Source organism: Orbicella franksi, chromosome 11 (assembly GCF_964199315.1).
Source record: "Orbicella franksi chromosome 11, jaOrbFran1.1, whole genome shotgun sequence".
Taxonomy (NCBI): Eukaryota; Metazoa; Cnidaria; class Anthozoa; order Scleractinia; family Merulinidae; genus Orbicella; species Orbicella franksi.
Genome location: NC_138155.1, coordinates 13,424,401 through 13,440,176, shown reverse-complemented (window position 1 = coordinate 13,440,176; position 15,776 = coordinate 13,424,401). Strand labels below are relative to the sequence as shown.

General features: G+C 39.7%; 1 protein-coding gene across 1 annotated transcript; it reads right to left on the bottom strand.

Moving 5' to 3' along the window:
- Positions 1–6,729: 6,729 nt before the first annotated feature.
- LOC145503160 (uncharacterized) lies at positions 6,730–8,882 on the bottom strand. Its single transcript, XM_081482624.1, has one exon. The coding sequence runs from the start codon at positions 8,805–8,807 to the stop codon at positions 8,004–8,006; it is 804 nt and encodes a 267-aa protein (XP_081338750.1). The 5' UTR covers positions 8,808–8,882; the 3' UTR covers positions 6,730–8,003.
- Between the last annotated feature and the right edge of the window lie 6,894 nt (positions 8,883–15,776).

Sequence of the window (15,776 nt, the reverse complement as noted above, 5' to 3'; positions counted from 1 at the left end):
TTGTCTGCGCTCCACACTTGACATACATGGATGCCGAATAAAGCAATTAAATGCCAGGCAAAGCAAGAATACGTCTGTATCTTCTGATGCCCCAACCACCTCCTTGTAGCCCGATTTGGCTGCATGAGCTGCATGTAGAATAAGCGTGGTATTTGCTTCTTCCTGTGTGGAGTTGAGCTCTTCAACTCTTCTGGCAGCTTGTGAGGTAATCTCGTAACAGTCACTTTCGCACGAAAAGTGACCTTGCCTGTCAACTTTGTTATGTATTGATCTCATCTCCACCCCTTTACCACAAACTCTGTGAAGGCGTTTTTATTCTTTCGATTCAAAAGGAATTTCTCCACTGCTGCGCCTCATGTTCGAATGCGTCCGCATGTAGTCACACTAAGACCCATAAGAAGTTTTTTCTTCGTGCGTTTTCAAGAGCTTTGTGGCGGGTAACTTCTACAAATCTTCTAGAACGAGGACCGCAACCATCTTCTGCATTGTAAATGGGAAGATTTTCTCAATCCAGTGCCTCGACACTCTTTTTGGTCTGAACTATCTGCGTTGATTGTTCCGGGGGAAGTTGTGGTCCGAAATGCCTCGCCTGCACCGCTATTCCATTTACTCTAAGTGATGTTCCTTCACCCGATGACGTTTCTTCTAGGCGGTCAATGTTATCCCATGCCAAAGTAGTGCCAACATGAGGCTGGATGTTATCTGGCAATGAGATTTCACTTGTTGATGTCATTTTCTTGAGGCACAGTACAGTTTTGATTTCTTCAAGCTGGGAATAGGCGATTCCGTGGCCGCAACACTCGTCGACATTCAGCTTGGACAGCGACTTATGTCTTTACTTAATGTTTACAAACCACCGTCAGTAAACAATCAGACGTTTACGAGCGACATGTGCGAAAGTTTAGACGCAGCGATTTCAAACCGAGCTAGTGTGTTATGTTTGGGAGATCTCAGTTGCGATATTCTAAAACGACAAGACAGCGGGAAACAAGGTCGAGCTTTCTTAGATATCTGTGACATCTACGGCTTGGACAATCTCATAAATGAGCCAACAAGGATTTCAATTTCTAGAGAGTCTTGCTTAGACATTATAGCAACAAATTCTCCGACATTTGCATTAAAATCAGGAACAATGGAGACAGGCCTGAGTGATCACAAACTGGTCTACACTATTCTTAACAAGAAATTATCCAAACCAGAGACCTTTTTACGAAAGGCAGGTGTTTTAAAAGCTTCGATGCGAATGCTTTTAACAAGGACCTTGCATGTGTGCCGTTTAATGTGGCGTATGCGTTCGAAGACATCAATGACATCTGTTGGGCTTGGGAAAAGATGTATACCGATGTGCTGGACGATCATGCACGCATCAGAATGAGAAAACGTAAGGCGGCTTCAGGTCAATTTAAATTTATTACACCGGAGATAAGAAAGGCCATTCGGAAGCGAAACAGTCTAAAACGAAAATTTAACAAAACAAGGAAAACAGACGACTGGGAAGCATACCGAGTGTTAAGAAATCGCGTGGTCTCCATGAGGCGAAAGTCTGTTGTTAAACATTTCGATCATCTGTGCTGCTCACGTGCTGGAAACTACAGGGCTTTTTGGCGGTCACTACGTCCACTTTTACACACAAAGAAACGTGCGCAAAGCGATTTGATCATTTTAAAAGAAAATAGCAGAACGATTATCGATCAAGCTCAAGTAGCAGAGATTTTTAATGACTATTTTACAAACATCACCGATAGGTTAACAATCGATTCATACACTCCGTTCCAACATCAGTCACATGCCTCTCGCTTACCTACGAACAGTATAGCCAGTAAGAGCTTTACTTTTCGTTTTATAAATCACCACGAAGTAAGGCAAATACTCAACGACATCAAGGCAAACAAAGCCCAGGGATATGACTTAATTCCGCCACGCGCAGTCAAAGCAGCGGCACCATCAGTGTCTGAACCGCTAAGTGATCTTATAAATACTATTATTGCAATGGCAGAAGTCCCCGAAGGGTGGAAGTATGGTCAGATTACACCTTTACACAAAAAGGACAACGTGTTGGACAAAGCAAACTTTAGACCTGTCACCGTGCTGCCCGCATTCGACAAAGTGTTTGAACGCATTGTCCATACTCAGATGAGTAGCTATTTTGATACCATTTTCCACGATTATACGTTCGCGTATCGGAAATTGCATGGCTGCTCTGCGGCGTTATTGACACTTACCGAAGAGTGGAAAGAAAAACTTGATCAAAGCCGCGTTATTGGTGCTGCTACACTGGACCTTAGCAAGGCATTCGACTGTATCCCTCACGATCTTCTGTTGGAAAAGCTTAGATTTTACGGACTGGATGAAAGATCATGGTCCCTCCTTCAGAGTTACCTCTCACATCGCTACCAACGAGTCAAACTGGGAAACAGTTTTTCATCGTGGAATGTCGTTCGTAGTGGTGTACTCCAGACGTCAATATTAGGACCGCTTCTTTTTGATATTTTTATGAACGATTTGCCCTATGCTATAAACGAGAGCAGCTTATTAAGCTTTGCAGACGACACCAATTTATATGCTTCAAACGAATGTCCCCGCGCAGTAGAAAACATGATTAACCAAGATCTGTTCAATGCCACTTCTTGGTTTAAACAAAACGGAATGATCGCCAACCCGACAAAATGTAACGTCATGGTGTTAGGAAATGCTAATCAGAGTGGCATTAGCATCGAATGTGCGGGTAAAGAGATTCCAGTATCCAAGGAGATAAAACTACTGGGCATAACTTTAGACGAAAAACTAAAATTTGATTCACACATTGCGGACATTTGTCGCAAGGTGGGGAGCCAAATAAATGCTCTAAGCAGATTAAAGAACATTCTACCTTGCAAAACGCAGGAATCCTTGTATCGAGCTTTTATTTTACCATATTTTTCTTATTGTAGTCAGGTTTGGTATCACTGTGGAAGAAGGAATATAGAAAAACTGGAAAAAACAAATGCGAGGGCCTTGAGATTTGTGTACAGCGACAAGATCTCGGCGTACGAAGCGCTCTTAGGGCGTATCGGATCAACATCAACCTTAGAAAATCGTCGCACTCAAGACATGTTACTGACTGTGAACAATATTATTCAAGGCAGGGCTCCATCCAGCTTCAAAAATCTTATAACTGAAAAGAGAACAGCGTACAATCTTCGCGGAAATTTTAATCTTTCCATACCTAAAGTGAACACTACCAGATATGGTCTTAAGTCGTGGCGTTATGCAGCAGCAAAGTACTGGAATATGCTACCTCGTGATATTCGTTCCATGGCAGGCTCAAAAGACTTTTTGAAAAAGATTCGGCAAACTGATTTTCATGTTTAATACACTTTGATTATATTTTATCGCTTTTAGCTCGGTTTTTTTTAAAGATTTTTAAATTAGCTTGATGTAAATACCTTTTTTAAAGCTCCTATAATGTTGTACATTACTTAATTTAAATCGTGGAGCACCTGGAAACTAGCGAACAGCTAAGTGTGTACTTGTCCACGTTAAATAAAGTATGTCTATGTCTAACGATTAAGCATTTGGATGAGTTCAACGTTATCTGTCAGGGTCTTGACAGCATAGGGAAGAGGGATCTGTTTGGATGGCTTAATCCTTCCTCTCGGCTCACTCCAAACATCAGATCTTGGGCGAAGGATTTCATCAACCTCGGCTCTTTGGATGACAGTTGTTATCTCGCCACTCTTTTTTTCCAGTCGGATATGTTTGCAAGAACGAACCCTGCTCTTTGGGAACATTCATTGCGCTCTTAGCGAGATCTGAATGGCGTGGAGACTATGACATCTTGTTTTCTGTTCTTTGAATAGCCTCGTGAATGCCAATAGCAGCCCGGTGTATATCTGAGCTCCGAGAAGACTGGCTTGCATTGTCCTGTTTTTCCCGAAGAGGGGTTGTTATGTATATGGCTACATGAAGTGTGTCAAATTGGCGGGAACTATGAAGACACTGGTGGTTTCTAACAAATTTTCAAAAAGGAGGACATTGCCAAATTCTGCCTGGAGATTGTGTCTGATGTGCCTCTTTTCGATAACTTGATTTCTTCCACAACCAAAGATGTGAGATACGTATGATATAAGTAGTTCTGTCATTTCAGTCAATGTGACTATTTTCTCGTTTGCAAGAACATCCGATCTGATGTAATCATCTGACGTAAGCATCTGATGTAAGCATCTGGTAAGCTTCTGGCTTGAGATCAGCAAACTCATCTTCCAGCGATTCACCACAGCCATCGGAAGCCCCAGTGGGACTTGTCTCAGCCCTAGTATAGCCCTTGTAGCATGTCCTGTGATAACAAGCTTCAGCTGTTACGATTTCACGCGACGCAATTGCGAGAATCCTGCTGTCCTTCTTTTCCATGGCTGATTTTCTAATTGAGTGATCTGCACGCAAATCTCCACATTGTTCCAAGGGCTCCCGATTTCTTGTTCCCTTAAGACACACAGAATATGCAGACATGTTTGTAAGTTGTGCTGGTGGTAGGGGACTCTCGGATCGAGGTCCTCTTAGCTGCCGTTGGTTGTTGGTCATCAGTTCAGCTTGCTGCTTTGAAATTGTTTCCAACAGCTTTTTGATGGTAAACACGCTACGACATTTTCTGTGATAGTAAATGTTGGGATTTCTCCTTCATTTAATGTCTCAGCAATATCAAGGTGTTTTTGTTTACGAACAGCAGCTGCTCGCCTCTTACAAGTGTACCTGAGGACTGCTCATCGTTTGGTCTAACTAGTTCCGTATCATCGCCAGTACAGTGAATAATACATGCACAACTGGACTGTTCTGAACGTGATCGCTTTTGATCGATGTTTTGTTCTTCAGGCATCACATTTCCTCTTTTTGTGCCACCTATTCAGTCATGCAGGGTTCTACGTCAATATTAAGACTTAAAGGTTTTACAGTGCTGCGCGCGGTACCGTGAACACGCAGACAGTTTTTTTGACATTTTTATGACATATTTTTGACATGTTTTTGACGAGTTGATACAGGCGGGATAGAATTCGGCGGGAAACCAAACATGACTAAAGCGCTGGACTTCAAAAAGCTCACGGTTGTGAAGGATATACTGAAATATTGATCAAGAGTTCTACAATGCTACACACGCGTTCAAAGTGCTTGTAAGTTTTCCTTTTCGAAAATATTTGAACTCGGGTTTGCTTGACGATCCGTTTTTTTTTCTTTCTACAACCTGACAGCTATGTCGCAAACGAAATTATATTTTTATTATATTTTACACTAGCTGATGTTCAACTAAGACTGAATAGATATGGTGGAAGCTTTGATAATGGAAGAGCCCTACCTGCAATGTACAGAGAACGAGTGTTGGACCTTTATCATGATGGATTTGGCAACCGTCAAATCGCACGGGAAATTCGTTCGAGTCCCGGTGTTGTACAGAAAGTGATAGACCGTTATAATGAACAAAATACATCCCTCAGAGGCATTAGAGTTGGCTTTCCTTGTCCCAAAATGGATGAACAAGTCGTGGAGTATATAGAGGTACAAAAACTAATGAAACCGAGCACTTAATCGACCGAATGACAACAGAGGCTTCTACTTGATGGCGTGGTTCATCCTGCCAATCTACCGAGCGTATCACAGATCAACAAGGTCATTCGCAAAGAACGTGTAACGACGAGAAAGAAACTTACATCTATTCCACTCGAATCTACAACCCCTGAAGCAGCAACAGCTATCGATGATTTTCTTACTGAAATAGCTAACATCAACCCAACGACCCTGCATTTCTTTGACGAACCCAGCGTATTATCAAAACTACAGGGAACAGAAACTACGGGAGCGCGCCACTAGGACAGGCTGCTTTCGAAATTCAGCGCTACGCGTTTAATGCAGATTTCACTATAAATCTTTTGTATTCATTTTCCGGCGTTGATTTTTACAATATACTGGACGGTCCATCTAATGGATTTGAACTGCTAAACGTCTTTGACGAAGTTCTTCAAGAGCATCGAGCTGACGAGAGTGCAGTGCTTGAGCGGGGAGACTGCGTGGTCATGGATAATTGTGGCTTCCACCAGGGTCATCGCATTGAACCAGTGCTCACGGACATGTTAGCCGATCGCGGTGTAAGACTATTATTTCAGCCACCTTACTCACCACATTTCAACACCTGTGAATATTGCTTCCACGAGATAAAGGCATTTTTACGTCGCCACCAGATGCTAGCTGTAAATGAAACCAAAATCGCAATAGCGCAGGCGATGCTCAACATTAGTGCCAATAGCTTGTATGCATGTTTCAAGCACTGTGGATGCTTTTTATGAGCAACAATTTTTTTACCTTTTTGTAAACCAGATCAGAAAACTCAACTAAGAAAAATGTTACATGATATCTCTGAACGCAACATAATTATCATATTTACAAAGTTTGCTGTTTGTTGACATTGTTGAGTTGCAAAATACATATCACAGACGTAGTAACGCAAGAGGTACAACTACAAGAACGGAATATAAACGAAGGTTTGTTTAGCTAATAACTACAACAGTAAAGCATTTCCAGAAAAATCAACAAATGAACGAGAATCTGAAATTCGCAACGCTATGAAGCCGAGTTATTTGTTATTTGACCTTGATAAATATTCCCCACGTTCAAATAAATCAGTGTGCAGGAACTGTCGACGGAGTTCACTTCAGTTTACCTTAATTTTACTCGAGAAAAACAACGCCAGGAATATAACTCAATCCTAAAGACATACCATTACAAGGAGAGAAATAAGATGCCGTCTATCTTGTGAGTGTGGTGATACGTTCCATTTATAAACAGATGTTTACATTTGAGTTCTCGTATTGACCTATAATCATCGGAAGTCTCCAGTCTTCGTCTTCACACCAATCGGGAGCCTTTTTGAGCGCTCTTTGCAAAATTATCAGATCCCTATCCAACCGGCTTCTGCTCGCGTACTTTACTTAGTTTTGTGCCTTCAATCTAGGTCTCATAACGAAGAAAAACGAAGATTTTGCGCACTCACGTGCGGCCGTGAAACTTTTAAGATGGGTTTCCTCTTCTTGTGTCTTGTTTTCCAGAGATCTAATTTCACGCTGAAGTTGGCTAATTTTCGTTTTGTGTTCGGGATGCTCCGGGGCGTAGCCAGCCTTTTTGCATAGAGGGTTTCCTAATGTATATTGCTTGCCCGGGTCCGGGGCCATGCTCCCTCGGAAAATGTTTGAATTTTGGGTCTCCAGAAATGGCGTTTCCTTGATTCTGAGCACAAATTTCAAATAATTTCAGCGCCAAACGTAGCTAGCATTTCTAAGAGGAGATTGTAAATCTCGCTTCGTTTAACATATTAAATACTCAGTCATCAAATGCTGTAGACTTGTGATTTACCGTTCACTCAGCTAGGATATCAGAATGAAGGAGGCACCGTGGATGCTTTCGTGCAAAAATGTCGATTGTTGCACCGATGTCAATTTGCCTACCATAATGGATGTTCATTAGCGCAAGTCCAGACTCTCGCTCACAGGTCATGGTCGCCCTAGATAAGTTTTCAGTCGCCACAATGTGCTGAACAATCGCTCACGTTCTGCAGAGGTAATTGGCAACGTCAATAAGATACGCAGCAACTTATGTACGATTGGAAAGAATTCATAGCTGCATTCTTCCGATGCCTGAACTGCACTGCTGGGTAGGTCTTGATCCACGTTTAGCTACTTGCCCCGCCAACGGAAAAGTTCCACATCAAAAACCTGGGGTAATGGTAGGCCATCTGCATAGTACTGCAAAGCGGCTTGTACAGGTTTTCCTTCTCGAGAAACTAGCAAGGCTGGAAGTAGGCACGGGAGGCTTGTATGACCCGTCCAATTTATGCACCCTTATAATATTGTAACCTGTGATATAGCATGTGATGCCTTTTTAAATTGATTTTCTTTCGTTCTTCTTCAAAAACGAAAATCTCGTCTCGCGGAATTTTGAAAGGGGGGTTCCGATACTTTTTCCTCTTGAAATAAAATCCATTTTCATAACCTAAAAGGGGGGTTCCTACGCCCCTGATGCTTTTCTATTATTTTACACACACTGATGTCCGTGCAAGGAGGTTTTGAGCATTTTACGTTTGTGTGACCACTGCAATGACAGTTGTTACAGAGTCGAGCTCGAATATCACTGAGCGACTGAAAATGTCTGGATTCATTGTTCAGTTTCTCCAATTCTTCTTTTGCGCTAGTAACTTGTACTTTCAAAACCTTAAGATTTTCTTCCATTTCCTGTCGCTGGCAGTCCAAAGGACTTTCCTCTGCATTTTTTGGAGCTGTTGTAGTTGCGAGATGCGCGCCAGGTGTTGGTGTGAAAGACAAATGCTTCGGTTGCAGCGACTTGAATTCGTTAGAAGCTGAAGAACTAAGCATTTCCACGTCCATTCGTCTCAGTTTTCTCGGCAGCGGCGAATCTACTTCGCTTGCTTGAAGAAAAATCTTTCCGTAGTCCCGAGCCTTGACTTCTTTTGCACTCCTTAGCATCTCGCGGAAAGCAAAATCATCCGGATCTTCCGACAGATTGTTCATATCGCCGTCTTCGTCGCGATATCTTACACGAATGTTTGAAGCAGGTAAGTGTGCAAGCGGTGAACAGTTTTGCTTTATCGCCTGCATAAGCTTAGCAAAGGAGATATCCTTGATCAAGAAAGTACGAAATCTTTCCTCCCCGTACTTCACCTTCACCTGGTACGTTGCCATGTTCTTTGTATTGGATATCACGCTGGGAGATCTACTCCGCCTTACAAAATTATCTGCTCCCTGATTGGCTAGTTGCCAATTACCAAGCATCAAACTCGTCAAAAATATGTCAAAAAAAATGTAAAAAAAACTGTCTGGGTGCTCACGGTACCGCGCGCAGCACTGTAAAAAAGCCATTTTTAAACCGGTTTAATTCAAGTGCTGAAGCTTATATTTATTTATTCAGGTGTTCGTTCTTCACCAAAAATGATTTTATATAAACAACAAAAGCAGCAGAAAGGACCATCCACACTTGGCATTGTAAATTAGCTTAGTCAATATATATGAATGAAATCATCTTTAGCAATGTATGAAACGACCCTCATATCAAAGGAAAACTATTATTTAATATCATTTTCCGTTTGACGCATTTCAAACTCCATATATTTCAAAATCTCTCATCATGCCATCTACTGCTACACCTTTCGTATAAAAACACGAATGATATATACTCGAACGCCTATTTCGAGGATCTGTAAGTTTCTTGTCAAAAATCGACACTACCGGCTTAATATTTAGTTAACTGATTTCTCTAAATGTTTATCTAGATGCTTACTGTTTATGTATCCCCTGGGAACATTTCTCGTTTCTATAAGGAACCAAAATTTTAGCACAAATTAGCCTTACACACCTGTCAAGAATGCCGCCATCTTGGATCTACCCATGACGCAATGTGAATGACACCGTTGGTTGTTTTTTAGATTTTCGTGTGATCCTGACACAAACTTCTACTTCTAACAACTTCAAGGAGAAATACAAATATTTTCCTTTTTTTCAAATATCTAAAGTGCTGATAAAACGATCGTGACCATATAATTAGAGGATCTTCTTCTGAGCCTCGTTTCCATGCTGAAGCCATTTTTTGCAAAATTTTAAATTAAATATCTCACACAAAGCTACTCATTCAGAAAGGTTATCATACAAATTTGAAAACAACTCATGCATAGGTTTCAGCTGATCACACTCAGGTTTTGTCTTTAGGTTTGGTACCGAAAAGTGGTCTGGCCCATGGACTACAAGATTGGTTTGCTGTTCTGTCAATCCTACAGAATCTCCTCCTTACAATTCGATCCTCCAATCCAAGAGTGAAGAAGGTTTATCTCAAATCATTAGAAGCTGGCTGTTACCACAATAACCAGCTTGTTCTCGCAGTACGGGATATTGGAGTACGTGTGGGTGTGTCTGTCGAAAGATACTACTTTTCAGAACCTCAATCTGGTAAGGACGTATGCGACAGGATCCTGTGCCCAATGAAAGGTGCCATAAGAAGATACTGTAATGAGAATCACGATATCCTTACGGCCATGGACATGCGCACAGCTCTTAAAGAATGACCAGTTCGGGAATGCATTGCTGCTGTGTGTTGTGTAAACAAAGCCACGAAAGACCTGGAGATCTAGAAGCTCCAACTGTTCAGTGAAACCCAAATCAGAGAGACCAATCAGATGCAGCAGGTGGTACGAAGCGAATTCAATGGCAATCGATGGGGCAAAACACCAACCTTCAGAAATTGTGGTTGGGGTCCTCATTCACGTAAATAGTGCCCAACAATTTTCCGTGAGGTCACTTTGACGCATATCTCACTTAATTATTCAATTGTTAATTATTGTGCGATTGTTATTATTTCCGATTGTTTGTTTTATTTTGTACATTTCCTCTAAATCTTTTAAAGTAAAGAATTGAAATAACTCCAAGATAAGAAGTTCAAACAAGTTTTTAAAACTCAGCTTATCAATAGACCAATCTGTTAACTGTTTTTTCAAAGCACTGGCAGTCACGCATGAATCACAAATTATTTCACACGGTAGCGAACGTGACCAGCTAATTTAAATAATACATAGATTTAGGCCAGCCTAAAAGCGGAGCTCCTCAGTTATTTTTCAGAATGTTGTTACTAAAATAAATGAAAATAATCTAACATGTATGTGAGGTAAATTGCGAATGATTTAATAGTTTCAGCCGGAAATGGGATTACATCAGCAGATCGAGGTGTAAGATGGTGTGATTATGAAATATAGAGCCATGATTTCAAGGATTTCTGGGAAGCCACCAAAAATCTTGATCACATAACAGAGCTATCTTCTGTGCTTTTTGGTTGGCATTTCTTGTTCTTTCCTACCTTATTTAGAAAGACAAGGCATTGTTATTAATCATTATATTCTCCCTTAGTTAACACGGCCGCGGGGACTCCCACACAAAAGAAGTTTACACAGTTTTTGTTGTGGGGACTGATTGAAATGCAGTGGTTACAATATACTCAGTCCCTAAATCTCTAGCAAATGAAATCTGGCAAAAATACCAAAACAGTATGCATATGTGAAAAGTTGGAAAGTTTTGTTTTCTAACTTGTCCCCAAAGATACATTAAGCCATCTTCACTATTGTATGGAGTCTCCTCCTGCTGGAAGGGTTTGCAATAAGCAAAATCACTCTGGCATGAACAGTAATTATGATACTTTTTTTGCTGATCATGAATACTTGCATAGGCTTATAATAATAATTTTATTATTCAATTTCAATGTGATTTGTTCTTTTTCTCGACTGAGATTGTGGACTACAGGAGGTGTTATTTGGTTCCATTAATTAATTTTGCTATGATTAAATTATACCAAGAATTATAAGTAAGCTAAGAGTAAGTTATATTATGTACATGTATTTTGTCTGCACAACACAACCAAATGCACTCAAAGGTTATCAGGCATAGGTACATTTGTCCGGAGAGCCCAGCATATCCAAGATATCCTTTGATTGACACATCAATTAGGATAATTTACAGCAAAATGGTAAACAATACATCAATATCCTACATGCACCAAACCGGACATGGGGTTATAAGGCAATCATTTAAACAACAGATTGAAATAATTTATAAATTAGAGAACACTATTTGTACGACAGTATGGAACAAGTCAACCTTATTGGACATTGCGAATGGCAAGGCTGTCTGTAGAATGTCACAAATTTCTCAACCCTTTCTTTCTACAAAAATGCTATTCCTGCAACTTTGCTTAAGACCCAGTTCTCCATTTCGTGTTGGCAAAATATCAATTTATGCCATGTCCAATGCAGATTATCACAAAATTGATTTAAAAGCTCAATAAATATCATTTTAAAGCCAAAAAGCCAATTATTTAAATAAACCATGAGTAAATTATCTCTAGGAAAAACTGATTAATTTAACAGGTACTTAAAACAATTAGTTAATATAAGTGTTTCTTAATAATGTAATACAGTGTATCTGTCACAATGTTGCAGCTGTGATATTACTACACACAGGATGGGTTGCAGAACTGAACCTCTAAGTCAGTTTATTCAATGAACTTGGTGCAGAATTTAAAATTCCATCAAGTCGTCTGTAAATACGGAGAAACCAAACAAAGCATTACAATCATAAGTAGTGAATTATTGAACTCTTTTACATGTATGTGCAGTGTATGTGCCATTAATATTGGGGATCTCTTAGAAGCTGCATCCATGATAAATTTATTTGTTCCCAGGTGCATTTGTTTATAGAACTTTTCACAAATTACAATATCTCTGTCATAACAGTGACCTCTGTGTTCTACAACAACTAGTACACAAGAAAAATACACTCAGTAAGATATTGTTTACAATAAAAATCAATGCCTATAAGCAATCATAAGGACCTTAAATTTATATTTCCTCAGAAATATCTCACCAGGCCATGGTTGCTTTGAAAATCTTTGATGTTTTCACACAGGCTGCCCATGTGCAAACTGTTCATATATTGACTGACAGGAACAGGCATGTAATTCCTTTCTTTGATATACAGTGTACTCCATTGTTAGTTGTTTACTGAGAGTCAGTAGTGAATCAAATGCTATTGGTTGGTACTCCAACTTTCAAAGTGGCAGGCTCTGCCCTGAGATGCAAAGCAAACTTATACAACTATTATTAACTTAGCGACTTGCTTTCGAGAGCAAATGCAATTTGCTTCAAACAAGAAACTGGAACACGGCAAGTTACAACAATGTGCACAGTCCCAATCAAAGGGCCGTCCACGCTGTTTGGTTGTACATATAACTGTACAACTGTATATGAGTTCAGCTTCCAAAAGAAAATCAGAGTTTGTCAGGATAAATACTGATGTTCTTGCTTACTGAATGTGCAGTTCCAGAAGATATTCACACCCAACACCAATTCATGGCCAGTCTTAAGAAACTCCAAATTAAAGTATCAGGAAGAGAGAGCTCTAATAGAGAAAAAACCTCCATTTGGGGTATGAATCTTTTCTTGACGAAAAGAATGTCTGAGAAATCATTAATTACAAAATAATGTTTAAGAAACATCTTACCTTTCAGAAAATTTGTAATCTAGACTGTGGCCAGCTCATATATTTGACAAGTTGACACTGGGCATGTTTGTAAATTGGTGCACTTCAACATCACATTACTATGTAGTAGCATTGGTCAACTAAAAACAGCATAATTTGGTTAATTAATATACACAGTACATTATTAGGTTGAAATATTGGTGTAGATTGTTGCACACCAACAGATGTAGAAACTATTGGCACCTGAATCATAACAAGTGAAAAATCGTGCATGACACATTTACATGTACATGTAACAGCCCTCCACCTCAGAACCATTACAGATATGATATGATATTTTTAAACTCTCTGAAATTTCAGATTATTCAAGATTAATATCCACATACATCATCTAGGGGAACCCTAAAACAATGAATCCGGAAACCCAAACCCAGAATCTGGGATCCGGAATCCGGAACCAGAAACTAGAATCTGGAATCCAGATATTATCAATGATGATAGAAATAATTTGCTTCAGCAATGTCTAATAAATAAATATGAGCAAAAATTATATTGTTGTTATTTATTTTCTTGGTTTTACTTGAGCCACAAACTGTAATTGCTAAAAAAATTATTCTATAGTTCTGAAGAACCCTTAGCTACACATCTGGCCTGGTTTTTCAAAAGCTAGATAAAGCTATCCATTGGGTAAATCCCTATCCAGTCAGGGGTACTGATTTTTCGGCTGGATAGAGTTACCCATGGCCTGCAAGCAGGCTCTAGTATCTGTCTCTAGTGTCTGAGCAGGCTAAATAGGTGTCTAGTGTTTTTTTGCATTGGCATGTGACCAAGTGCCTTCATGCGGCTTTGCCGCTCATGCATGCCCCCGGCCCAAACACGAGAGCCTGCTCATAGGCTAAGTTACCCATCTTTTGTTCAACCTGGCCCTGATGAGAGCCTGGTTCTTGCCTAGATCAAATTGCTCTGAGAAGACTGGTGAGCAGCACAATAAGAAAAAGCTATTGCGGTGAGTTCCTGGCAGTCTTTCAGCATCTTTTAACAACATGTGGTCTGATCTGTTAGCAAGCGAGAAGCAGACAGAAGTAAGTGTGCAACATTTCTACAAATTGTTTTAATATGATGGCCGCCAAGAATATAAAATGCTGATTTGTCACAGTATCAGTGTGGAAATTGTGTTGATCTGGAATTGGTCTCGTATCTGTTGGAAAAATCAAATTTCATATTTAGACCACCCAGGTTAGCCTTTGGACTTCGAAAGTGGGGGGCGTGACTGTCAACGTACTGGGGGCTGCCACTGACGGACATCCTGTTCTCTATGACATTTTCTATCTTGTTCAGTATCTACTAGGCATAAAGGATAAATTTATACCTCCGGTAAATTGAAGATGACTTATTAAACAAAATGGCAATTACCAGCAAGCTTATTTTAGACGCTCTCAGGGTGCTTGGAATAAAATTAAGACGCACTTTACTGAGATAGTCATAATCATAGCCCTCACTAGAAATAACGGTTGCACAATTTCACAGACAGGACAAAGAAAACTGTACAGCCAGGAAGAAACTGAAACTTTCTTCGACGAGCAAAAAAGGTATGCACGCACAACAAGGAAAACAGTCAGTGACATTCGGATGATAAGTTAGTTAATAAAAAAAATAGTGTGAAGAAGAGAACAGAGAGAGAGAGAGAGAGAGAGAGAGAGAGAGGGAGTGGAGAGAGGAGAGCACTCTCACCAACTAAATTGTGCATATACGTATGTAAAAGTTACTTTTATTACCGAGAAATGGTCAGGGCAAGAACTTCTTCTATTACACTGTTCAATTTACCGAGTAGAGCTCTTCGCATTTTTTTTTTTTTAATGAGTACTATCTCACTTTTTAGGAACATTTCCATATTAACTGTAAATACCGCATTTGGGAATAACTTCTCACTAAGAAAATAGGGTCCATGTACCCCCAACCAAAAGCAATGGCACAAATAAAATGAAATACATGTAGCAAATCAAAATCAAAGTAGAGCTTTATTTGCAGACAGGATTTCCATGCATAATCGTTTACTCGACATTTGGACTATATAAGCATTTCACCAAACCGAACTAATTGGACAGAAAACAAAATAAAACGAGGAAATTTACATTATAAATACAAGATGCATATCACTACATCTGAGTAAAAACAGCAAATCCCTTCTCAATGAAAGGTGACGAAATAAAAGAAAGGATAAAGAAAATTCGTTTAAGCTTGCAGTGTTAAAGTTAAATAATTATTCACGCTTAAATTTGAATATTACTGACAGTCTGTATTTTTGCCGACGGCTTAAATAATTTAGCTTTGCAGTCATTTTATTGGCAGTAGCTTTACCAGTCTTCAACAAATTTACCAGGAATCTACCCAAGCATTTCGCCAAACCGAATAAATTGAACTAACAAAACAAGGAAGTCTCCATGCGTTGTAATCACAATATGCAAATATTCACATAGGAACAAAAGTAAATTAGCAAATCCTGTTCGCTTCGGCTTAAAATGTTCCGTAGACCTCACGAGTCTTGGTTTTCAACAACAGAAGAAAAAACTTTAGCAGTCTACGAAGAGGCTGTGCCAACTAACTCAGAGAAAACTTTAAAACTCGCCCGGCCCTGTTTACAAAAACGGTTTTGGTTAAGTTTATTTTTAGACGTGAGGTTATAAGCTCAAGTTGACGACGAAAATCGACAGAAAACTTAATTTGTTT

What these genes read in the sequence shown, in the direction of transcription:
- LOC145503160 (XM_081482624.1), bottom strand. Translation starts at nt 8,807, where the DNA reads ATGCTTGGTAATTGGCAACTAGCCAATCAGGGAGCAGATAATTTTGTA.